The following is a 26,337-nucleotide window of genomic DNA, read 5'->3' on the forward strand; positions in this document are numbered from 1 at the left end:
TCATCCCACCCCAGCAGAGAGAGGAACTGAAACTAAGGAAGTAATACAACTGCTCTGAGCGAGGCACTGAGAGCAAGGGAGTGCCTCAAGCAGAACAGGGTCTGGGGTTGGGGTGGGGTCTGTTGATTCAGCAGCAGCCCACCTAAGCCCCTGGTCCCCAGCAATAAGGAATGGCCCAGCAGGAGCTCTATGGGAACTGGCTGTGTCCTCCACCGTCACCAGGGAAGAGACTGGTGAGACAAACAGGTAAAGACAAAGTGGTTGGAAACAGGGCACCATCTGTATCCAGACTTAGAAGGGGCAGATGCGTGTTGTGTTGGGATTGTGTGAAGTGTGCAGCCATGTGCATTGTGGGGTATGTGCAAGGAACATGTACCTACATAGAATCATAGAATATCAGGGTTGGAAGGGACCTCTGGAGGCCATCTAGTCCAACCCCCTGCGCAGAGCAGGACCAATCCCAACTAAATCATCCCGGACGTATGTGCTTTGTATGTGTATGTATCTGTGTAAGCGCCATTTAAAGTGGGTTATGTGGAGGGTGCATATGCAGTTGTATGTACTGTGCTTTGTGTGCAGGGCTGTATGAGTACACACGTGCTGTTGTGTGAGCGAGTTTTGTGTCTGTGTGTACACATGGGTGTGTAGTACATCCATCTTTCCGTGTGCAGGGTTGTGCGTTCTGTGTGTGTAGGCAGAGGTGTGTGCCATTTGTACGGGAGGGGGATTGTGTGTGTGTAAGTATGTGCAGATGTACATGCTGTATAGTGTGTGGTCATTTTGTGTGTGTGTGTAGCATAAAAAGAATGCAGATATGTGTGCTCTTCGTGGTGTATATCTGTTCAGAAGGGAGTGGGGTAAGATGGAATAAGGTCAGTCAACCATAAACACAATACATCTCCCACTCAAATCTAGTGGTAGCTGGGGAACCGCACTGCGGTTCTCACTTGTATCAGTTTAGATCTTTGTGGAAATAAATGACTTGGAAAATAACTGAGGAACCATAACCGACTGTGGGCTGAATTCTGCTCCCACTCAAATGCAGGCAATGGGCTGATGGTGTTAGCAGGCCTAGTTCCTCTGGAGCTAGTAGAATTGCAACTGCTTGCACCCTGGGTGGAATTTAGTGGGGCTGGATGTGGCCAGATCCCAAGCTGGTGTAAATTGTCATCACTCCATTGACTTCAGCACAATGACGCTGATTTACACCAACTGGGGATCTGGACCTTTGTCACTAAGGGCATGTCTACATCAGGGGATATTTTAATTTGAGGTTTACAAGTGTTTGGAAAGAATGCAAAACATCAACCATTACAAAGTTAACTTCTTCCAGTGAACTGGCAAGTAATTAACTCCAGGTCATAAACTCTTGTGTAGACAAGACCTGAAGGTAGAAATCATATTAAAATGTCACCAGGGTCATATAAGTCATGTCCAAGACTCTAGGACAGATCTCAGAGGCCATTCAAACCCATACAGATCCTGGCTGTGCTGTAAGATTGAACTGTGTTTTAACAGTTTCTGGGAAGAGCATAACTGTAACCCCTGACCAGGCTGGATTCGTAGCAGGGATGGGATGTAGGAGGCTCAAGGGAGAGCAAAATCTCCCCAACCACATCAGGACATACGACCTCCATGCCCAAGGAAAAATGCTTCTGAAGAGAAAATTTGTTTCCCTTTTGGAATACGCCAAGTATCAGGTATTTTCTAGGGCTGTCAAGCGATTAAAAAAATTAATCGCGATTAATCACCCAATTAAAAAATTAATCACGATTAATTGCATGACTGATCGCATTGTTAAACAATAATAGAATACTATTTAAATATTTGTGGGTGTTTTCTATTTTCAAATATATTGATTTCAATTACAACAAAGAATACAAAGTATAGAGTGCTCACTTTATATTTATTTTTTATTACAAATATTTGCACTGTAAAAAACAAAAGAAATAGTATTTTTCAATTCACCTCATACAAGTACTGTAGTGCATTCTCTTTATCATGAAAGTTGAACTTACACATGTAGAATTATGTACAAAGAAAACCTGCATTCAAAAATAAAACAATGTAAAACTTTAAAGCCTACAAGTCCACTCAGTCCTACATCAGCCAATCGCTCAGACAAACAAGTTGGGTTATAATTTGCAGGAGATAATGCTACCCGCTTTTGTTTACAATGTCACCGAAAAGTGAAAACAGGTATTCTCATGGCACTGTTGTAGCTGGCGTTGCAAGATATTTACATGCCAGATGTGCTAAAGATTCATATGTTCCTTCATCTTCAACCACCATTCCATAGGACATGCATCCATGCTGAGGATGGGTTCTGCTCAATAACGATCCAAAGCAGAGCGGACAGATGCATGTTTGTTTTCATCATCTGACACAGATGCCACCAGTAGAAGGTCAAGAATTATAACATTCAAAAACCAGTCAGAGAACACTTCAATCTCTCTGGTCACTCGATTACAGACCTAAATGTCGCAATATTACTACAAAAAGACTTCAAAAACAGACTCCAACGAGAGACTGCTGAATTGGAATTAATTTGCAAACTGGACACCATTAAATTAGGCTTGAATAAAGACTGGGAGTGGATGTGTCGTTACACAAAGTAAAACTATTTCCCCATGTTTATTTTTCCCCCCTACTGTTCCTCACACGTTCTTGTCAACTGCTGGAAATGGCCCATCTTGATTATCACTACAAAAGGTTTGTTTTTTCTCTCCTGCTGGTAATAGCTCACCTTAACAGATCACTCTCATTATAGTGTGTATGGTAACACCCATTGTTTCATGTTCTCTGCGTATAGAAAATCGTCCTACTGTATTTTCCACTGCATGCATCTGATGAAATGGGCTGTAGCCCATGAAAGCTTATGCTCAAATAAATTTGTTAGTCTCTAAGGTGCCACAAGTCCTCCTGTTCTTTTTGCAGATACAGACAAACACGGCTGCTACTCTGAAAGCAGTAGAAGGTTGATTTTCTTTTTTGGTGGTTTGAATTCTGTAGGTTCCACATCTGAGTGTTGCTCTTTGAAGACTTCTGAAAGCATGCTCCACATCTCGTCTCTCTCAGATTCTGGACAGCACTTCAGATTCTTAAACCTTGGGTCGAGTACTGTAGCTATTTTTAGAAATCTCACATTGGTACCTTTGTTCTGTTTTGTCAAATCTGCTGTGAAAGTGTGAAAATGAACATGTACTGGGTCATCATCTGAGACTGCTTTAACATGAATATATGGCAGAATGTGGGTAAAAAAGAACAGGAGACATACAATTGTCCTCCAAGGAGTTCAGTCGCAAATCTAATTAACGCATTATTTTTTTAATGAGCATCATCAGCATGGAAGCATGTCCTCTGGAATGGTGGCTGAAGCATCAGGGACATATGAATGTTTAGCATATCTAGCACGTAAATACCTTGCAATGCCAGCTACAAAAGTGCCATGCGAACATGTGTTCTCACTTTCAGGTGACATTGTAAATAAGAAGCAGGCAGAAGTATCTCCCATTAATGTAAACAAACTTGTTTGTCTTGACGATTGGCTGAACAAGAAATAGGACTGAGTGGACTTGTAGGCGCTAAAGTTTTACATTGTTTTGTTTTTGAGTGCAGTTTACATTTGTAAGTTACACTTTCACAATAAAGAGATTGCACTACAGCACTTGTATGAGGTGAACTGAAAGACAGTATTTCTTTTGTTTATCATTTTACAATGCAAATATTTGTAATAAAAATAATAATATAAAGTGAGAACTGTATACTTTGCATTCTGTGTTGTAATAGAAATCAGTATATTTGAAAATGTAGAAAAACATCCAAAATATTTAATAAATTTCAATTGGTATTCTATTGTTTAACAGTGCGATTAATCGTGATTAATTTTTTTGAGTTAATCGCATGAGTTAACTGTGATTCATTGCCAGCCCTAGTATTTTCAGAGGGCAGTTATCATGGAAACCTTCCTACTACAAACCTTCAGTCCACCAACCTCCACGGGAGACGGCACTAGCTGAATTCTATGCTTTGCCACCATTGGATAATTAGGACCAGATCCCCAGCTCATGTTATTTTAGAGTTGTCTGCCCTAGAAATGTTTGTTGCTTTAACTATACACTGGTATTGCTAAAGTGGAAAACCCCAGGTAGCATGAATGCAGTTATAACAGCATAAAAGTCTTTATCCTGGCATAGCTTCTTCTGATACAGGAAGAAGAATAAGCCATATTGGTATAAGGCACCTTTCAACCAGTATAAATGCATCTACACTGAGGCTTATACCAGAATTTGGTTAAAAAATCGTGCCCTCAATTGACAGTTGTACTGGTGACAGGTTTCAGAGTGGTAGCCGTGTCAGTCTGTATCAGCAAAAACAAGAAGGAGTCCTTGTGGCACCTTAGAGACTAACAAATTTATTTGGGCATAAGCTTTCATGGGCTAAAACCCACTTCATCAGATGCATGGAGTGGAAAATACAGTAGCAGGTATATATAAACATAGTACATGAAAAGATGGGAGTTGCCTTACCAAGTGGGGGATCAGTGCTAATGAGACAATTCAATTAACAGTAGAATACCAAGGGAGGAAAAATCACTTTTGTAGTATAATGAGGGTGGCCCATTTCAAACAGTTGACAAGAAGGTGTGAGTAACAGTAGGGGGAAATTAGTATGGGGAAATTAGTTTTTGTAATGACCTATCCACTCCCAGTCTTTATTCAGGCCTAATTTGATGATGTCCAGTTTGCAAATTAATTCCAGTTCTGCAGTTTCTCATTGGAGACTGTTTTTGAAGTTTTTTTTTGTTGTTGAAGAATTGCCACTTTTAAGTCTGTTATTGAGTGACCAGGGATATTGAAGTGTTCTCCGACTGGTTTTTGAATGTTATAATTCCTGATGTCAGATTTGCGTCCATTTATTCTTTTGCATAGAGACTGTCCCGGTTTGGCCAGTTTACATGGCAGAGGGGCATTGCTGGCACATGATGGCATATATCACATTGGTAGATATGCAGGTGAACGAGCCCCTGATAGTGTGGCTGATGTGGTTAGGTCCTATGGTGGTCCTATCCCTTGAATAGATATGCGGACAGAGTTGGCACTGCGGGTTTGTTGCAGGGTTTGGTTCCTGGGTTAGTGTTTTTGTTATGTGGTGTGTAGTTGCTGGTGAGTATTTGCTTCAGGTTGGGGGGCTGTCTGTAAGCAAGGACTGGGCTGTCTCCCAAGATCTGTGAGAGCGATGGGTCGTCCTTCAGGATAGGTTGTAGATCCTTGATGATGCGTTGGAGAGGTTTTAGTGTGGGGAAGTAGGTGACGGCTAGTGGCGTTCTGTTACTTTCTTTGTTGGGCCTGTCTTGCAGTAGGCGACTTCTGGGTACCCTTCTGGCTCTGTCAGTCTGTTTCTTCATTTCACCAGGTGGGTATTGTCGTTTTAAGAATGTTTGATAGAGATCCTGTACTGGTATAACTCTTCTAGTGTAGACCAGCCCTTGGTGTTGCTCTCTTGGAGTCAATGAGCCAGACCCCAGCTGAAGAAAATCAGCTGTAGCGCCACTGAAGTAAATGCTGATTTACACCTGCTGAGAATCTGGCCCATCATTTGTAACAGACTTTTTCTTTGATGAGTTTCACCTCTTTTTTCCCCCCCTGTTGCTGAACAGTTTCAATTTCTGTCCTAATTATGTGGTATCCAAAATGGTTTGCTGAGCAACTCCTCAGCTTGTAAGACCATTTGCCATATTTTGAAATCCAAGGACACATGGCATCACTTCCTTTCCTTGACTGGATAACTGTACCTCCATGGATCAGGTTTCTAGTAGCAAAGGGTCACGCTTACAGGTTCAAAGATCTCTTACCAATGCTGCTTTAGTCTGATGTTGCAAAGAGCAGCTGCAGTGAAGATGATTTGGTTTCACCAGCTTGAGGGCTGCCTCTCAGACTGTGGTATCAGCATCAGATCCCACAGTGGTATCCTCTAGAGAATTCTCACTTTCTCCAAACATATACCCTTTTCCTTCCTTGTTTGCAGGGATTTACTTATTATCAGGGGGACCAGCACATGCAAGTCACGTCAGATCTGGTGAGTACATATTATTTCCTCCTGATGTTCCTTGGATCAGGATTTCTGCATCTGGGCCAGAGCAGAGTCCTGGGCCATAGCATGGTGCAAAGCGAACCTCGATGAGATGCCAGTGTAGAGATGACGCTACTCCCAGCTCTGCAGGTGATTTATATGCGACCTTGGACCTCTTCTTTCTTTGTGCCTTGGTTTCCTCATCTGTGAAACGGGTATAACAACTTCAAACCCACCTTCAGACAGGTGCTTTGAGATCTGTGCATAAAGGGACTGATTCTCCTGTCCCACACACTAGTTTTATTATTTGTATTATGATAGCACCTCAAAGCCCCACCTGCGATCAGGGCCCCATTGTGCTGGGTGTTACATAGTCACATCATCAGAGATAGTCCCTGCCCTGAAGAGTTGACAGTCTAAATTTACAAGACAGGCAAATGTGACAGGACAGTGGCAGGAAGTGATTTGCTCAAGGTCACATGGTGGGTCAGTAGCAGAGCAACAAACAGCACCAAGGGCTCCCGAGTCTTAGACTAGTGTCCTATCCACTAGGCCACAGTGGCTTTTGGCTTTGCTCCGTAAACCAAACCTACTGGACCAGCCAACATCTCCTAACTTCAGCCGTTTCTACAGATTTTCACCATTAGAAGGGAGAAGAGAATGAGGCTCCAAAAGAAATGAGTAATATCATCATCATTCTTCCAGTAGTGAAGAGAGCAGTTGGTGAAATCTCACTGCAAGTGTTCTGTAATTCCAGAGCTACTAAGAGCTCCAAGCCTGGACGCTCCATCCTCCCTATGAATGCTCTCAGATGCAAATGATTTGCTTTAATATAAATATATTAGCTCATTGGGCCAGATCCTCAGTTGATGTAACTTGAAGCTATGCCCATTTATACTGTTTGAGGATTTGGCCCAGATTACTGCACTGGGATTAAGTCTTCTCATCTATTTAGGCTCACCTGATAGCTTTTCCAATGAGGACGATTATGACGATGTGTCCCTGTCCGAGATGGGACATCAGATGCAACAGAGACTACCAGCTTATAAAGACAATACAGATATAGCAAGCCAGAGAAGCAAGGAAGGCACAGGTAGAACCTACTTCTTCTCCTCCTGTTCACTCCCTGGCCTGAACTGATCCCTGGTGACGTCAGTGGGGATTCACCAGAGATGAGTTGGGGCCCATGACTGCATGTGGAGTTACAGTCCCAGCAGCAACGTGGCCTGGAGAAGCCTGCATATTTGATCATGGGTGAATTGACATGCCTGCACTTTCCTTCCTGTTTGCAGGCGTTTACGTGCTAGCCGGGAAACCAGCATGTTCAAGTCTCCCAAGGACAGGTTAGTTGGAATTCCCGCAGTCTCCTGTCCCTTGGACTCTACTGTCTGCGTTGCGCTGGGTAATTGGATTCCTATGGGCTACGGAGCAGCCGTCGGATGGGAATGGCTTTTGGTTGCGATAGACCTGGAACCAATCGATCTGTCTAAAGGTTTTATCCTGCCACCCATATCTGACCACCTTCCACATAAAGTTAATAGTATTAGCAGAGTCCCTAGTGGACTTCATGGAGTCTCTACCACTTCTCCCTTTTGGTTTGGATTAGGACTGATGCCCTAGGGATTAAAGTCCTCATGTCCATTCTCCATGACACCCCACAGCCAACCCCCTGCCTGGGGCCAGATTGGAGTCAATGCCTTAGAGGGGAACGGTCCTGTATTCCCTTCCCCAACCCCTCAGTCTTCTGATCTAACCATGAGACTCCACTCACCTCTCAGAGCTGGGGAGAGAACCTGGGAGTCCAGATGCCCAGCCCTAACCACCAGGCACCCCTCTCCTCTCAGAGCTGGGGAGAGAACCTGGGAGTCCAGATGCCCAGCCCTAACCACCAGGCACCCCTCTCCTCTCAGAGCTGGGGAGAGAACCTGGGAGTCCAGATGCCCAGCCCTAACCACCAGGCACCCCTCTCCTCTCAGAGCTGGGGAGAGAATGCAGGAGTCCTGAATTCTGGGCCCCACCCAGATGTGACCACTAGACCACACCGCTTCCCATTACTCATTTAAAAGAGAGAGCCATTGTCATTGTTTTCAGTGCAAGCCAACATGATTCTGAAAAGTTTAAATAACCACAAAGTCTTCCTTTAACATCAAGAGCCTGGGTGAAACCCTGTCCTGGGGTAAACGATTCCGGGGTCCTTCCTGCTAGGAAATGCTGAAAATACAGGGAGGTACGGTCAGAGATCTAACCAGTGCTGCTCTCCACAGCTGACCCCATTCCTGGCTCCAATCAAGGAATAGGCTACAGACCGAAGTCCATTGTGACACTGTATGTCCTGATGGGGATTTGTTTTGCAATGTGGGCAGTTCTCCTCTCAATAGCAGTGGTGAAATGTAAGTCTCAGCACAAGTTAGTATGGACACCTACGTGGGGGGGGGGGGGGGGTTGGGTGTGGGAGGGGCCTACTGATGTTATTCTCTTCTCTAAATTAATGTATCTGTGCTAGGACAGACATGCCACAGGGGCAGAAGTGGGGAGAGAGCATCACAGAAAAGCAACAAACAGAAAAAAATGCATGGCTATCAGCCCCCCCGGCCGCCCCCCACACACTGATTTCAGTGACACTGGTGCTAAAACACCCCCTACACACACCGATCTCACAGCGGTGCCCAAGCATCCCCAACACACACCGATCTACTATGCTAGTGCCAAAGCGCGCACACACATGCACACACACACACACACGCACACACACCGATTTCAATGCCACTGGTGCCAAAGAACCCCCAGAATACACACTAAGCTCAGGAACACTGGTGCAAGAGCACCATACGCTGTGTCTCGGATCTGTTACACTAGTGTAAATCCAGAGTAACTCCAGTAAAGTCACAACGCTGTAAGCGTCATTTTATGCTGTCCTGAGCCCTGTCCTGACTTGGTATGACTTTCCACTCACCTTGCACTGGTGTAACGGACTGCACAAGGTTCAGGGCAACAGGAGATCAAGCTCTCCTTTATCTACTTCCACAACCCATACAAGCAACACGGCTTTACCGCTGGATGTTAAATGGGCTCACGCTATTATGGAACATGGAGGATGAGGGTGGGGGAGTGCGACCAGCAACTCCAGACAAACCCCTGCTCCAGCGATTCACCCATCAGGTCCTCTCCAAGGGAGAGTTAGTGCTACATCTCTATCCCCCCGCCACGTGGTCTTATAATTATTTATTTATTACTATTCTTACTTGTATTACAGCAGCTCCTGGAGAACCTGACCAAGATTAAGGCCCCATTGTGCTCGGCACTGTACAGGAATATAGAGAAAGGCGGTCCTTGCCCTTTCAATCTAAATGGATGAGGGTACATCTACACAGTAAAAAAAGAACCCCAGAACCCATGGCAGCGGTCTCAGATCAGGATCAGCTGACTTGGGCTTGTGGGGCTAAAACTGGCAGTGCAGATGTTTGGGCTCAGGCTGGAGCTGGGCTCCAGGACCCTCCCCGCTTTCAGAGCCCAGGGTCCCTGCCCGAGCCTGAATGTCTACGCTGCTAGTTTTAGTCCTGCAGCGTGAGGCCCGTGAGCCTAGCCAGTTGACTTGGGCTCTGAGACTGGCTACCACCGGCCTTTTTTTCACCCCCTGTATAGACATACCCAAAGGGTGGGAGGGACTCCTGTCAATGCAGTCGAGTCCCATACCAGCAATCCCACCCTTAGGGATCAGATACTGCTCTTGGTTACAGTGGTGTAAATCTGGAGTAACTCCACTGGGTCAGATTCTCAGCTGTGTAAATCAACATAGCCCCACTGACTTCAAGGCATAAGCCAACCTCTCATTATTGGGTCATGGGAGGAAACATCCCTTGGAGTCAGGTTATCACCAGTGCACCTTCCCCTGAAGCAGCGGGTGGAGGCCGCTGTTGGAGACAGGATACTAGACAAGATGAGATTCCTGATATGATCCAGTATGGTCATTTCTAACTAGCTGAGGGGCTGGCCTCTTTATTTTAGCATGAATGGAAAAAGCCATATTCTTTTGTTTCCTTTTTAGACTTGGAGGTGTCAGAGGAGTTAAAAGTTTTAAACTATAACCACTCGGAGAGGCTAATGAACGGTAGGTTCTTGGACTCTAGCCAACGTGATGTAGGTACTTCTGGTTAACAGTGGAACTTGTTGGATTTGAATTAGGGGTGGCTGGGTCAATTTGGCAACGCTAATCCTTTCAGGAATCCTTGGCCCATCTCTAGCACCACTGAAGCATCACAAAGCTTTTTGTAAGTAATGAAAAAAGCTAAACAAACCACTCCCTAAATCTGATTCTCCTTTCATTTATATCAAGAAAAGAACCATTGACTTCGACAGAGTTACTTCTGATTTACACCAGAATTACACCTTTAGCCCTGATTCAGCTCCCACATCAGTTTATATTAGTATAGCACCAATGGAATTAGTGCAGGTGCCCACTGGTTTAAGTGAGATCAGGATCAGACCCACTGAGCTTAATGGAGTTACTCCTGATTTACACTGGATAGTATGAGAGGAGAATCAGATGGACAAACTGAAGCTGCAAGAGGCAAAGGATTTGGTGAAGGTCACACAAAAGAGACTGGACACTTAGAAGATCCTTAGCTGATGTAAATCAATAAATGCCAATTGACATCAATTGAGGCTTATTGTTATCGTTTATCTGTATTGTGGTACCACATAGTGGCCCCATCCCTACCATGTCAGGCGCTGTGCAAACATATAAAAAAGTCATGGTCCCTGATCCAAAGAGCTTACACTCAAAGACAAGAAATATCAGGTGAAAACAACAAATAATTGGTAGGAGCACACGATCACAATGAAGGAATTAAGGATCTGGCCCGTCATGAGGAAGGCTGCCTCTCATAAGCGCTTAAGCCTAGTTTTTCAGCTCCAAATGGAGCTGAACTGAATTTCAATTATTACTTGCATTGCACCAAAGTCAGGGCTCCATTGTGCTAGGCACTGTACAGGCACATGAAGAAAAACAGCCCTTGCCTACACAGTCTAAATAGGCAAGACAGACACAGGGTGAGAGGAAAAAGAGACTTGCCCAAACTCGCAGACAGAGGTGGGAATAGAACCGAGATCCTTAGCACAGCACCTCATCTGCTAGACCATGCTGCCTACTTCCCATTGCTTCATATGATGCTTTGCACTTTTCAGTGGTGCAGGACCTGGCTGATGGACGAATAGAGCGAAAGAGAATCCAGAGCGACATGAACAAAAGCTATAAGGAATTGTGGGATTTGGCAGGTGAGAGAACATCAGGCATATTTTCATCACTGTTATTTTCTCATGGTCTGTTCATGGTACCATGAAAACTATGGTTGACTGTTATCAATTTTACCCCAAGAAGCATCAGAAGGGGCTGGTGAATGAAAGTCAGTTTCTGCTCTTGGTTACCCAGTATAAATCCAGAGTAACTCAACAGAAGAATATTGAGTCACTTTGAGTTTATGGCAGTATGAATAAGAGCAAGATTTGGAGAAAGGAGGATTCTAAGGTAGGCAGAATCCAAATCAAAAAGGATTTACAGGTCAAAATGGCTCATGGAAACAAATTGGAAGACTGAAATTTCTGGAAAACATGTGACATGCTCCCAGTGAGCCATCTCACTAAATAAGCAAAAAACTGCTTTCTGCATGAGCCAGAGTTTCCAATGGTAAAGCAAGGCTGTCCTGAATTCTCCCTTACAGCATCCATCTGCAGTGTTCTCCCAGAGTCTATAAAATGTGCAGCCGGCTGGAAGAAGTTTGGGAAAGCATGCTATTACTTTTCAAATACGACGACAGACTGGATGGGTGCGAAGCAGTTCTGTACTGATCAAAACTCTTTCCTGGTTATCATTAACAATGACAATGAGCAGGTAAGCTATCCCCTCTGTTTGCTATAGTACGCCATTCCGAATGGAAAGAGTGAGGCATAAGGATCAGATCCTGCTCTCAGCTCCATCCATGTAAATCCAGAGTAACTCCAGGAAATTCAGGGGGGTTTCACAAGTTTACACTGCCTCATCTTCCTCTCTGACTGATGTAACTCGACTGGCTGCAATTAAGTTACGCTGATGGGAGAAGAAAATCAAGCTTGGGGTATCAGAGTAGCAGTTTGTATTTGCAAAAAGAAAAGGAGGACTTGTGGCACCTTAGAGACTAACCAATTTATTTGAGCATGAGCTTTCGTGGGCTACAGCTCACTTCATCGGATGCATTCGATTTGAGATTTGACCAGATCCTGGGATTTGTAAATCAGCATAGCTCTGCTGAAGGCAATGGAGCTCCGCCAATTTAAATCCGCAGAGGATCTGGCCCTTTTGTCTTCAGTAGAACTACACCAGCTGAGGATCTGGCCCTGAAAGCCCATAGGTGCTTCTTTTAGAGCACTGGGGAGGAGGCTATAGCGGGAGGACGTTTGTCAGAGAGGTGCACCCTGCCCCACTGGGAACTCCCAAACTCATCTCCCCTAAAAAGAACAGGAGGACTTGTGGCACCTTAGAGACTAACCAATTTATCTGAGCATAAGCTTTCATGAGCTACAGCTCACTTCATCGGATGCAGACTGTGGAAACTGCAGAAGACATTATATACACAGAGACCATGAAACAATACCTCCTCCCACCCAACTCTCCTGCTGGTAATAGCTTATCTAAAGTGATCACTCTCCTTACAATGTGTATGATAATCAAGTTGGGCCATTTCCAGCACAAATCCAGGGTTTCTCACCCTCCGCCTCCCCCCCCCCCCACACACACACAAACTCACTCTCCTGCTGGTAATAGCCCATTCAAAGTGACCACTCTCTTTACAATGTGTATGATAATCAAGGTGGGCCATTTCCAGCACAAATCCAGGTTTTCTCACCCCCCACCCACCCCTCCAAAAACCATACACACAAACTCACTCTCCTGCTGGTAATAGCTCATCCAAACTTACCACTCTCCTTACAATGTGTATGATAATCAAGGTGGGCCATTTCCAGCATAAATCCAAGTTTAACCAGAACGTCTTGGGTGGGGGGGTAGGAAAAAACAAGGGGAAATAGGCTACCTTGCATAATGACTTAGCCACTCCCAGTCTCTATTTAAGCCTAAATTAATAGTATCCAATTTGCAAATGAATTCCAATTCAGCAGTTTCTCGCTGGAGTCTGGATTTGAAGTTTTTTTTGTTGTAAGATTAGACAAGCCATTTACAACGCACACTTTGCTTCTCTACAAAAGAAAAAGGACACTAAACTTTCTAAACTACTACATGCTACAAGGGCCACAGCAATGGTTCCCTCAACCCACCCAGCAATATTGTTAACCTATCCAACTATACTCTCAGCCCAGCAGAAGCAGCTGTCCTATCTCGGGGCCTCTCCTTCTGCCCCTCCACCCCCACGAACATGATACAGTTCTGTGGTGACCTAGAATCCTATTTTCGACGTCTCCGACTCAAGGAATATTTCTAAAATACCTCTGAACAACATACTAATCCACAGAGGCCTCCCTACCAACATTACAAAAAGAAGGATTCTAGGTGGACTCCTCCTGAAGGTCAAAACAGCAGACTGGACTTCTACATAGAGTGCTTCCGCCGACGTGCATGGGCTGAAATTGTGGAAAAGCAGCATCACCTGCCCCATAACCTCAGCCGTGTGGAACACAATGCCATCCACAGCCTCAGAAACAACTCTGACATCATAATCAAAAAGGCTGACAAAGGAGGTGCTGTTGTCATCATGAATAGGTCGGAATATGAACAAGAGGCTGCTTGGCAGCTCTCCAACACCACTTTCTACAAGCCATTACCCTCTGATCCCACTGAGAGTTACCAAAAGCAACTACAGCATTTGCTCAAGAAACTTCCTGAAAAAGCACAAGATCAAATCTGCACAGACACACCCCTGGAACCTCGACCTGGGATATTCTATCTACTACCCAAGATCCATAAACCTGGAAATCCTGGGCGCCCCATCGTCTCAGGCATTGGCACCCTGACAGCAGGATTGTCTGGCTATGTAGACTCCCTCCTCAGGCCCTACGCTACCAGCACTCCCAGCTACCTTCGAGACACCACTGACTTCCTGAGGAAACTACAATCCATCGGTGGTCTTCCTGATAACACCATCCTGGCCACTATGGATGTAGAAGCCCTCTACACCAACATTCCACACAAAGATGGACTACAAGCCGTCAAGAACACTATCCCCGATAATGTCACGGCTAACCTGGTGGCTGAACTTTGTGACTTTGTCCTTACCCATAACTATTTTACATTTGGGGACAATGTATACCTTCAGATCAGCGGCACTGCTATGGCTACCCGCATGGCCCCACAGTATGCCAACATTTTTATGGCTGACTTAGAACAACGCTTCCTCAGCTCTCGTCCCCTAACGCCCCTACTCTACTTGCGCTATATTGATGACATCTTCATCATCTGGACCCATGGAAAAGAAGCCCTTGAGGAATTCCACCATGATTTCAACAATTTCCATCCCACCATCAACCTCAGCCTGGTCCAGTCCACACAAGAGATCCACTTCCTGGACACTACAGTGCTAATAAACAATGGTCACATAAACACCACCCTATACCAGAAACCTACTGACTGCTATTCCTACCTACATGCTTCCAGCTTTCACCCTGACCACACCACATGATCCATCATCTACAGCCAAGCTCTGCGATACAACCGCATTTGCTCCAACCCCTCAGACAGAGACAAACACCTACAAGATCTCTATCAAGCATTCTTACAACTACAATACCCACCTGCGGGAGTGAAGAAACAGATTGATAGAGCCAGAAGAGTTCCCAGAAGTCACCTACTACAGGACAGGCCTAACAAAGAAAATAACAGAACGCCACTAGCTGTCACCTTCAGCCCCCAACTAAAACCCCTCCAATGCATTATTAAGGATCTACAACCTATCCTGAAGGATGACCCAACACTCTCACAAATCTTGGGAGACAGGCCAGTCCTTGCCTACAGACAGCCCCCAACCTGAAGCAAATACTCACCAACAACCACATACCACACAACAGAACCACTAACCCAGGAACCTATCCTTGCAACAAAGCCCGTTGCCAACTGTGCCCACATATCTATTCAGGGGACACCATCACAGGGCCTAGTAACATCAGCCACACTATCAGAGGCTCGTTCACCTGCACATCCACCAATGTGATATATGCCATCATGTGCCAGCAATGCCCCTCTGCCATGTACAGTGGCCAAACTGGACAGTCTCTACGTAAAAGAATAAAATGGACACAAATCAGATGTCAAGAATTATAACATTCATAAACCAGTCGGAGAACACTTCAATCTCTCTGGTCACGCAATTACAGACATGAAGGTCGCTATCTTACAACAAAAAAACTTCAAATCCAGACTCCAGCTAGAAACTGCTGAATTGGAATTCATTTGCAAATTGGATACTATTAATTTAGGCTTAAATAGAGACTGGGAGTGGCTAAGTCATTATGCAAGGTAGCCTATTTCTCCTTGTTTTTTCCTACCCCCCCCCCAGACGTTCTGGTTAAACTTGGATTTATGCTGGAAATGGCCCACTTTGATTATCATGCACATTATAGGGAGAGTGGTCACTTTGGATGAGCTATTACCAGCAGGAGAGTGAGTTTGTGTGTGTATGGGGGTGGTGGGGTGAGAAAACCTGGATTTGTGCTGGAAATGGCCCACCTTGATTATCATGCACATTGTAGGGAGAGTGGTCACTTTGGATAAGCTATTACCAGCAGGAGAGTGAGTTTGTGTGTGTGTGTTGTTTTTTGTTTTGTTTTGTTTTGTTTTTTTTTGGGGGGGGGGGGGAGGGGCGTGAGAAAACCTGCATTTGTGCTGGAAATGGCCAAACTTGATTATCACACACATTGTAAGGAGAGTGATCACTTTAGATAAGCTATTACCAGCAGGAGAGTGGGATGGGAGGAGGTATTGTTTCATGGTCTCTGTGTATATAATGTCTTCTGCAGTTTCCACAGTCTGCATCCGATGAAGTGAGCTGTAGCTCACGAAAGCTTATGCTCAAATAAATTGGTTAGTCTCTAAGGTGCCACAAGTCCTCCTTTTCTTTTTGCGAATACAGACTAACACGGCTGTTATTCTGAAACCTGTCATCTCCCCTAAGGCAGTGAAAAAACATTCAGAAGGCCGTGACTTTTGATCTCTAGACAGCTGGCTGACATAGAAGGGAAAGGCTGTTGAGATACTATGCCGATGGGTGCATTAGAACTGTACAGACTGACCGCTCCATTTCACCTTGCCAGTCCCCAGAGCCATCATGCTGGCCTTCGTCATATTAAATTCTTTTCCATTCTAGGCTTTTTTGAAAAACTATAATAAACAGAAAAGGACATACTGGCTGGGACTGAGTGATGCAGTGGAGGAAGGGACGTGGCAGTGGGTAGACAATAGCCCATATTCTGTCAGGTAAGCCCCTTCTCATGCAAATTCCTTAATCAGAAAATTAGTCCCAATACTCAGGAGTTTTGAAGCCATGGCTATGTCTGTTTTGTCTCTTATCTCATGAAAGGGGACTGAGCAGGATAGGCTCAGAACAGGCACTGACCACGGGAAGCAGGGATGCAGAACTGGGGCTGGAATCTTAGCATGGGAGAACTCTTTCACATGAAGTTAGTGCCAATAAAAAGTACCCTGGAGACTGCAGTCCTTTGATTATCTGCAGAGAAGGTACAGCCCATGCAGCAGCTGAGCAAGCCCCACTTCTGCGCTGGCTGTTCCTTGCCAATACGCCTCACCTCTGCCCTGGAGCGACTCCTCTGGTGTGAGAGGGGAGTTCAGTCTCCATGGCCTATTCCATCCTTGGCCTCTCTGATCTGATGGCCAACATATTTTTGCTAATTAGGGAGAGAGTGAGTGAGTTTCTCACAACATCCTTCCTGTCCCAGTGTTGGCGCAGAGGGCGGAAACCAGTCTCTTCCATACTTATGGTGTTGAGATAGCCTATTCTGCCCTCCTTGCTAAGGGTTCTTCTTAAGGTTTTTCTTGGGTGCCCTTGATTCCTCCCACCAGTTGGTTTCTACCTGGCAGCTTCATGTGGGACTCTGTGTGTTGTCATCCTGAGTGCAAGCCCCACATATGTCCAGCACTTCCTTCTGATTCTGATGGAAACGAGCTGCGGGTTGTTGATTTCTCAGATATCTTCATTGGTGATGACATTTTTTTCAATCAACTCCCAGAATATTTCATAGGCACTAAATTTCCAAAGTTGTCTAGTTTTCTGTCTAAGATTTTAGTAAATCTCCAGGTCTCGCAGCAGTATGTTAGCACCGAGATTATATTTCAACTGAAAATTCTCAGGTTTTGTTCTAGTACTGTATCTCTTTGATTTCTAGATGTTGCTGAATTTTAGAAAGTGCTGTGGGTGGCTTTACTATCCTTGATGTCACTTCCTTCTTGAGGCCTCCATTGGCTAACTTTCTTGACATTTTTGCATTCTACTGTGATGTTACTGCTTGACATCTGGGTTTCAAGGATGTTTGTTTCAGCGTAATTAATTCTGAGCCCCCCTTGGCGTGCTATTTTTGCCAAGTTCTCTGTCTTTGTTTTTAACTTTCTGGGGGTATTTCTCAGTAACACAATATAATCAGCAAAGTCTAGGTCTTCTAAGCTTTTTGGCATCTACCCTTGCTATATCAGTGTTTGTGTTGCTAATACACTTCTTTCTTAATTATACAGTCTATTGCAATGCCAAACAATGGTGGAGATAAAATTCAACCCTATTTCATGCGATCCACTCTGAACCAGTCTGTGTTCTGGTTGTTCACCCTTTCAGAGCACTTTGCATCTTTATACATGGCTTTGATGTTGCCGATGACTTTAACTGGGATTTTGTAGGATTGAAGAAAATTCCACAATGTATGTCTGTGCAGGCAGGCAAATGCCTTTTGAAAAAAAAATAAAAAATCAATAAATCTGATGAAGAGTGGAGTTTGCTATAATGGTTCTTAGTGTGAATATCTGATCTACATAGGATCTTTTGGGCCTGAATCCAACTGGTTCTTCTCTAAGCTTTGCATCCACTACCTCTTTCATTCTGTGTAGTATCACACTGCAGAAGGCTTTCCCTACAACAGAGTAATGTAACTCCCCTCCAGCTGTTACGGTCAGGAAGATCACTCTTTTGGGGTATTCTGACAGTGATTCCATGATTCCACTGGTCAGGAGGAAACCCCCTTTACCCCAAATATCCTTGAACATCTCTGTCAATTTTGGTAGGATAGTAGGATCAAATACTTTCATCATTTCTGCTATAATTTGGTCATCTCCCACTACTGTTACTTTTCAGATTTTTGACTGCAGCCTGTACTTCTGACATCTTTACTGGACTCTTGTTAATGTGAAGTTGATCAGCTTCCCACGTTCCATCAAACATGGTGCTGAAATGGGACTGGGTCTATTGACGACTTCTTTGAAATGCTCTGCTCATCTGTTTTATCGGTTCTACTTCAGCTGTAAGCCTTTTTCTGTCTTTGCTTTTTATTGGCCCATGTCCGGATTTGAAATTTTCACATGGGTTTTTCATCACTTGGTAAACAGCATTCAGGAGTTTTCCTTTCAGTTCTTTCCTTGATGAGATACCACGTCTCTTGGCTTATCCAATTCTTGCTCTATGTTGATATCCAACTCTGACTGCTGCCGCTTGAATCATATGGTTCCTGATCAATGCCCATTTTTCTTCAGGCCCAGTCTCTGTCTCACCTCTCTCGGCCTCTGCCAGTGCCTGAAGCCCGTTTCTTAGTTCAAGCTGGAATTTCTCACACTACGCTTTTGCTTTCAGTTTTATAATGGTGATTTTCCTTTCCCGCTTTCTGCTTAGCATTGATGGTTCTCAATTTTAATTTCAGTTTAGCAATGCAAAGATTGTGGTCACCGCTAACATCTGCTGCTTGATATGTCCTTACATCTTGGATGGATTACTTGGATCTTGAGCTAGTGTGGATGTGCTCAGTCTGACTTTTCATTTTGCCATCTGATTAAATCCAGGTTTCTGTGTGTATTCCTTTGTTAGGGAACAGGTACTTGCAAGAACCAGGTAGGTGACCAAGCACAATTCAGTGAGTCTCTCACCATTTTGGTTGATGGTTCCCAACCCACGTTTCCCCATTGCTCTTTCCATTCCTTAGTTGTCACATCCTATTTTAATGTTAAAGTTGCCCATCGCACGGAGTAAGTCACGTATAGGTATTCAATCATCCAGACTTTGGAGACAATTGTAGAATTCATCTTTATCCTCAGCACTATGTTCCTTTGTTGGCGCTGTATGATGGACATTTTTAGGAATCTGGTTTGGTATCTGGCACATATGATGCTTTGGTTAATCGGTTCCCAGCCAGTGAGTAATTTTTCAGCAGAATCTGTCAGAATGAGAGCTATTCCCCCGAGGGTTTGCTGTCACTACAACCTGAGTAAATGAGATGTTTCCTCTCTTGCTTGAAACGCTTCTTATCCGCACCTATCAACCTGCTCTCACTGATGCTCAAGATTTCAAGTCTGTCATTGTCTCTCTATCTCATGACCTGCAAGATCTTTGATGTTTGAAACATTGTTCTCACATTCCAGTAAACAACTCTGAAAGCCAGCATCAAACGTGTGGGGGTCCTGGCGTCCACCAGAAGCCTTCTTGCAGCATGAAGGATCAGCAGTGTTCGTTTCTACTGAAATGCTGAGATATTTTTACTAGGCTAGGTGGTTAGTATTGTGTTCAACCTGCCCCAGTTTATCCAGGCTTGGGGCCAACTTTCATGTGGTAAATAAGCACCCTGACTTTCACAATAAGCCAAAAATCAAGCTAATCCCATTTCAAAACAAGGCAAAAACAAGCCAATCCCTAAGAGCTCGGGCTGTCAAGCGATTAAAAAAAATTAATCATGCGATTAATCAGACTGCTAAACAATAATAGAATACCATTTATTTAAATATTTTGGATGTCTTCTACATTTTCAAATATATTGGTTTCAATTAGAACCCAGAATACAAAGTGTACAGTGCTCATTTTGTATTTATTTTTTATTACAACCTAATACAAGTACTGTAGTGCAATCTCTTTATAATGAGTTGAACTTACAAATGTAGAATTATGTACAAAAAATAACTGCATTCAAAAATAAAACAATGTAAAACTTTAGAACCTACAAGTCTCACTTTCAGGTGACATTGTAAATAAGAAGCAGTCAGCAGTATCTCTCGTAAATGTAAACAAACTTGTTTGTCTTAGCAATTGGCTGAACAAGAAGTAGGACTGAGTGGACTTGTAGGCTCTAAAGTTTTACATTGTTTTGTTTTTGAGTGCAGTTATGTAACAAAAAATCTACATTTGTAAGTTACCCTTTCATGATAACGAGATTGCACAGCAGTACTTGAATGAGGTGAATTGAAAAATAGCATTTCTTTTGTTTATCATTTTTACAGCGCAAATATTTGTAATAAAATAATAATATGAAGTGAGCACTGTACTCTTTGTATTCTGTGTTGTAATAGAAATCAATATATTTGAAAATGTAGAAAAACATTCAAAAATATTTAATAAATTTCAGCTGGTATTCTATTGTTTAACAGTGCAAGTAATTGCGATTAATTTTTTTAATCACAGTGAATTTTTTGGATTAATCCTGTGAGTTAACTGCGCTTAATAGACAGCCCTACTAAGAACCCCAACACTCTATGTGACTAGATCCCCCTGGCGTGCTGTCTGTGACTATGGTTGGCCCACTGTGCACCCCTGACTCTCTCCCCCCATTGTTCCTGCTTGCCCCTTGCCCCTGCTTGCCGGGATCCAATAAAAAAAAAAAAGAAGCAACAAGCTACAACAAGCTCCAAGCCAAACAAGCAACAAGCTCAAGCCAAAAACTAGCCAACAAGCAACTCACAAGCCAATTAAGCCAAAAGTAAGCCCAATTTCTGTGTTTTTTTTCATGGGTTTGGCATGTCTGACTGGCAGCCCCAGCATGCAGGAAGTGGGGTTCCATTATGGTGCTTTGTTGTTATTCTTCTCCATTGTTATATGGACTTGTCCCTCTGGTAAATGAATTGACACTAAGGGACAACTTGTGGCTTAGCATAAAAGTGGGTGCATCTCTGTGGAGTTGCACCTGCTTTCACCAGACCAGACTTTAGTCCTAGGGATTCATTTCACATAGACCACCAAAGAGCCATCAGATGGTGACGTCTCCTGGTTGTTTAGCCAACCTGTCTGGACTGACCCAGTAATTTAGAACTGGAACCCTCCAGTATTCAGAGCAATCCAATCTCCCCTGCCTTGGAATAACTCTGGCTGGAGAGTTGCCTCTCTTGCCAGGGTTTGAGATGTTCTACAGAACCTTCCCCTCCTACAGCTCCTTCCCCGTATGTAGGGGTGGCACCACGCCCTCCCAGAGCACCTCCTTGTGGTACAGCAAGGCCCTGCAGGCACACTTCCATCAGTTACCTCTACAGGGGTTCAGAAATAAAATCACTCGCCTCCAGAATCTTTAAACAATATTCCCCTTCTCCTGGGGTCTAATTTATTTAGTGTATACACATAGGTCGTCTGATTTTCAGTTGTAACAGGAAAAGACTGATAAAACACCATGATAGGAAAAGAAAAAAAATCTGTGTTTATCCGATAAACACTGGAAAATATTACTTGTATCTAAGGGCTTGTCTGCACAGAGCAGTAATTCGGATTATGGGCATTGGGATGGGTGATTTTTAAAGCATACTCATGTGTTGTGCGTTAATTGGTCTGTGTAGACCCTGCTGGTGTGGACTAAAGGTTCCCAAGTGCGCTTTAACATAGTGCTGATGGAAACAATACTACGTTAAAGTGTGCCTAGGGAATATTACAAAGAGATGATTTACAGTATATACTGCGACAGACCCAGACCACTGGGGTACAGGAGTCTGGTAGAAGGCAAATATACTGGCCAGTGGATGACGAGTTTTCTGTTCCCTGAGTGACCAGAACAGGGGCTGCACCAGAGCAATCAGCAACCTGCTAGAACCAGTTAAGACAGGCAAGCTAATTAAGACACCTGGAGCCCATTAAGAACATACTAGAATCCATCATGGCAGGCGGACTAATCAGGACACCTGGTTTAAAAAGGACCTCCCATCAGTGAGGGGAGGGTGTGCAAGGAATGAGAAGGCAGGCTGCTGGAGGACTGAGGAGTACAAGCGTGATCAGGCTTCAGGAGGAAAATCCTGTGGTGAGGATAAAGAAGGTGTTGGGAGGAGGCCATGGGGAAGTAGCCCAGGGAGTTGTAGCTGTCATGCAGCTGTTACAAGAGACACTGCAGACAGTTGCAATCCACAGGGCCCTGGGCCAGAACCTGGAGTAGAGGGTGGGCCCGGGTTCCCCCCATCCCCCTCAACTCCCTATTTGAGACAAGAGGAGGTGACCTGGACTGTGGGTCCCACCAGAGGGGAAGGTCCCTGGCCTATCCCCTGACCCACTAGGTGGGTCAGCAGAGACTGAGGGGATTGTTCTCCTCCCTTTCCCCATGCCGGCCAGTGATGAGGTTAGCTGAGTGAACGGCAGGTTTGAGCCACCAGCAAAAGTGGCCAAACTGAGGGCCGCCATGAATCTCTGAGGCGAGCAAATCCGTCACTAAGCGCAGGACCCACCAAGGCAGAGGGGGAACTTTGTCACACTACACATTAATTACAGTACATATGGAGAGAGCCTGGAAAATCCCCAAAGTTTGGAACTCAAATATTGCTAAAACTAAATCCCATAAACTGAAATTAATAAACCTCACAAACCAGAAGCCTTATTAATATAGCCTTGCCCAAAATAGCTCGTTGTTCAGTCCAGGGTCTTCCCAGCCCTCCTTCTTAGGGTGGGGGATTTCAGTCCTGGCCTCCCTGGCCCAAAGAGTCTCACCTCAGATCCAGGGGTTTTCCTAGGCCTCCTTCTTGGGGCAAGGGGATTTCCTGTCAAGCTTCTCCCACAGCTCCCCTTGTTGGGCTGTGTTTATTATCTCAGGCCCGCTGTGGCTTTAAACCAGCTTCTCCTCCAGCTGGTCTTTTTTCATATTAGTTCTTTTCTCCCTGGACTGGGAGAGCTCAGCTGACATCAACCTTCCACTGTCTGTGGTGTTTTGAGGAAGGAGGCAGAATATATGTAGACCTCTTTCCCAGAGCTGGTCCTCCTTGGTTAGGAGAGGGTGGAGCCTTGCCTCACCATCTCTACAAAACTTCAGGTCCTGGACTCTTAAAAGAATAGCACAGGTTTTCACCAGTCACAGACTCTTCCCTGGGACCGATTCTCCTCTCCCCATAGCTGCCTTTGTCATTTTCCAAGAACCTGGGGTACTAAACCTTAAAGGGACCACACTACAGGATAGGGATGGGATGACCCCTAGGCCCTACTACCCCGACACTGCAGGGCAACCATTGACCCATTGATCTGACTGGCATTGATTGCCCTCTTGCTAACACCAGTGCAACTCCAGAAAGCCAGATTCACAGCTCATTAAATTGGCATTGCTCCATTTACATGTCCACTTACATCAGATGAGGACCCGGGAACGTACTGATGACAGGACTTACTGGTGTAAGAGGATAATCAGGCTTGTAGCATTACCTTCTCAGGGTAAGCTTTTGGTCTCCATTACACTGGAGTAAATCTTTAATCTCTCCATTGACATCAATTTGGCTTACTCTTACACTGCTACCAGAATATGGCCCACTGATTTAATCTTAAACTCGATGGAAGAATTTGTAGATATCTGTCTCTGCAGTGGCCGAGCTGTATTTAATAAAGGGGGCTGAGATCTACAAAATCCCTCCTTAGAGGCTACAGTTATTAGCACTGCCTTGAGAGGCGTGGACTTTTCCCATTTGTCTTAATGGGTTTTAACTCTGGAGCCTGAAGGTGACCTTTTAAATGTCAGCACAGTTTAACTACACCAGCAGACTCTATGTGGCTTTGTTTTTCTTGGCAGCTTTTGGAACGTCGGGGAACCAGACGTCAAGGGTGAGGAAGAAGACTGTGTCAGCATGAAGTCTACTGGGACATGGAGCGATTCCGAGTGCTCCCGGCCCAATTACTGGATTTGTGAAAAGACGTGGATCTGCTGACCCACTTTTCAAACATGCTCTTGTTATGGGATTGAGCACGAGTCCCACTGCTCCTCCTGCACCTGCTCAGTGGCTGACAAGAACTCAGTCCGGCTCCCCAGTAGCTGAACTGAAGATGACGTTTCTCCAGATTGTTAATAGTGCTCTCCTGCATGCTAGTTAGGGCTGTAGGTTCAGGGGTCCAACTGGTCCCAAAAAAGTGGCAGTATTATACCTCAGCCCTGCTCACTTCCTCAAGTTTTACACATAAAACGCAAAGCAGTTGCACACTTCAGCTAAAATGATCAGCAGTTGAAATGTAACTGTGTTGACATGTAAATGGCCACCATTGAGCTTCAGAATCAACACCCACTTAAAACAAATGAGGAAAGTTCATGCCTCTCAGAGCTATGAGGCCCAATTCTTTACTTGCGTCTGTTTTAAACCGAGGTAACAACTGATTTCAATGTAGTTACTTCTGCATCAGTAGTGTCTACTTAACTCTCAGAAATTATACCTTCTATAGACTAATTCTTATACTTCAGATCCATTCCTCAAAAATATGACTGTTGACAAGACCCATTAAGGGGATGCAGCCACTTCACTCACACTCTATATTTAGGCTTGGCAGAATTAGACTGTTTTTATATATACAGTTTTGACAGATAAATAGTATCAATATTTATTTATTTTTTAAAAAAATAATCAATGTAAATTTTCACAGTTGTAGAAAATTATGGGCAGGTCAGACAATATTTATGACAGTAGATGTAGACATTCAAAAACTTAAACCATTATCACCGTTAAAACCACAAATTGTCAATGTCATATGTCAGAATGGTTGGTTTCAGAATAGCAGCCGTGTTAGTCTGTATTCGCAAAAAGAACAGGAGGACTTGTGGCACCTTAGAGACTAACCAATTTATCTGAGCATAAGCTTTCGTGAGCTACAGCTCACTTCATCGGATGCATACAGTGGAAAGTACAGTGAGGAGATTTTATATACGCACAGACCATGAAAAAATATACACTGTTAGGAGAGTGATCACTTAAGATGAACTATTACCAGCAGGAGAGTGGGGTGGGGGGAGAGAAAACCTTTTGAAGTAATAATCAAGGTGGGCCATTTCCAGCACATATCCAGGAGTTAACAAGAACGTCTGAGGAACAGTGGAAGAAGGAATAAACAAGGGGAAATAGTTTCACTTAGTATAATGACTCAACCACTCCCAATCTCTATTCAAGCCTATGTCAGAATATACAAAGTAGATATCCTTAAATCAAACTCTAATATATGCTCAAGCAGTATTTTCCTTACTTTATCTATCCGTAAATTCTGATTATTAGCAATGAACATTTTTGTCGGTTTGTTTGCGTACTGTGAAATCGACATTTACCAACATTGGGTGATAAACATCTAATCCTTCCAATCTTACATATATTCCTCCTTCACTTTCTATCACTCCATGCAAATTGCATCTCTCCCTGCCTTAAGCCATGTCCTTTCATTCATTTGTGGAATAATAATTATGTGATTCTGTAGCTACGGTCAAGTTGAGTATTGCCCTTTAAAACAGGGATTCTGCTTTATTGCTACATAGAAAGAATATAGCATATTTTCCTCAAACGTGCAGCAATTATAACTTAGCACAGAATGAATTTTCTGAGGGTTTACAAATAAGTCTGTTGACTAGTTTGGATTATAATCAATTAAACTTGTGTCCTTTTAAGAAGTGCAGTGCACGTTGCCAGAATTTTTTTTTGTACTGAATGAGAAAATCCTCTGTTGTGACAAACTATCTGTTTAAAGATTGACCTTTCTAAGTGCTCTAAAATTGACGTTTGTTGGATTTCTTTAAATTTGGTGTGGCTCAGGAGGATGCAGGGTAGGATTAGTGAAGCAAATTTGGAGTCATTCGAGCTAGGGATTCCAGAGATATAAGCCTGGAAAAAACAGCTATTTTTTAAAAAAGGTTTCTAGGTGTTTTTTTTTTTTTTTTTGCAGAGAGCTAAAGATCAAACTATTGATGGGATGCAGGTAAAAATGGTCTCAATCTGTTGAGTTTTACCCAAGGTAGTGCGTGGCACTCACTAAATCTTTGAGGGACCCAAACTGATAACAGTATTTAAGAAAATGTACATTTTTACAGTGCATGTGCACCAATACAAAAAACCAGCTA

The 26,337-nt window shown here is 44.0% G+C and overlaps 2 protein-coding genes and 1 long non-coding RNA gene across 5 annotated transcripts in view; 1 reads left to right on the forward strand and 2 right to left on the reverse strand.

Moving 5' to 3' along the window:
• Positions 1-26,337, reverse strand: part of LOC102941668 (adhesion G protein-coupled receptor E3) — a 123,058-nt gene that overhangs the window by 45,523 nt on the left and 51,198 nt on the right. The gene's annotated exons all lie outside the window — the stretch shown is intronic.
• LOC122463405 overlaps positions 1-26,337 on the reverse strand; it is a 42,438-nt gene that overhangs the window by 11,372 nt on the left and 4,729 nt on the right. For both annotated transcript variants that reach the window (XR_006286755.1, XR_006286756.1), the window contains exon 4: positions 22,980-23,308. This is a non-coding gene — a long non-coding RNA (uncharacterized LOC122463405). The remainder of the gene's footprint in view (positions 1-22,979; positions 23,309-26,337) is intronic.
• Positions 18-25,890, forward strand: LOC102941897 (CD209 antigen-like protein D). 2 transcript variants are annotated; one of them, XM_037887917.2, is made up of 10 exons: positions 18-246; positions 6,028-6,078; positions 7,028-7,165; positions 7,365-7,415; positions 8,337-8,462; positions 10,118-10,180; positions 11,257-11,346; positions 11,790-11,959; positions 16,416-16,525; positions 24,043-25,890. In XM_037887917.2, the coding sequence occupies exons 1-10, from the start codon at positions 171-173 to the stop codon at positions 24,176-24,178; spliced, it is 1,011 nt and encodes a 336-aa protein (XP_037743845.1). In that variant the 5' UTR covers positions 18-170; the 3' UTR covers positions 24,179-25,890. The 2 variants fall into 2 exon arrangements, with proteins under 2 accessions (XP_037743845.1, XP_037743846.1); XM_037887918.2 differs by lacking the exon at positions 10,118-10,180 and having other exon boundaries at positions 40-246.

This window comes from Chelonia mydas, chromosome 20 (genome assembly GCF_015237465.2).
Source record: "Chelonia mydas isolate rCheMyd1 chromosome 20, rCheMyd1.pri.v2, whole genome shotgun sequence".
NCBI lineage: Eukaryota > Metazoa > Chordata > Testudines > Cheloniidae > Chelonia > Chelonia mydas.

Bases quoted from the DNA above. Each gene is read 5' to 3' on its own strand.
- LOC102941897 (XM_037887917.2), top strand. From the start codon at position 171: ATGGCCCAGCAGGAGCTCTATGGGAACTGGCTGTGTCCTCCACCGTCA. The intron at 7,416-8,336 runs GTTAGTTGGAAT...TGCTCTCCACAG, and splicing joins TTCAAGTCTCCCAAGGACAG to CTGACCCCATTCCTGGCTCC. The intron at 16,526-24,042 runs GTAAGCCCCTTC...TTTTCTTGGCAG, and splicing joins AATAGCCCATATTCTGTCAG to CTTTTGGAACGTCGGGGAAC.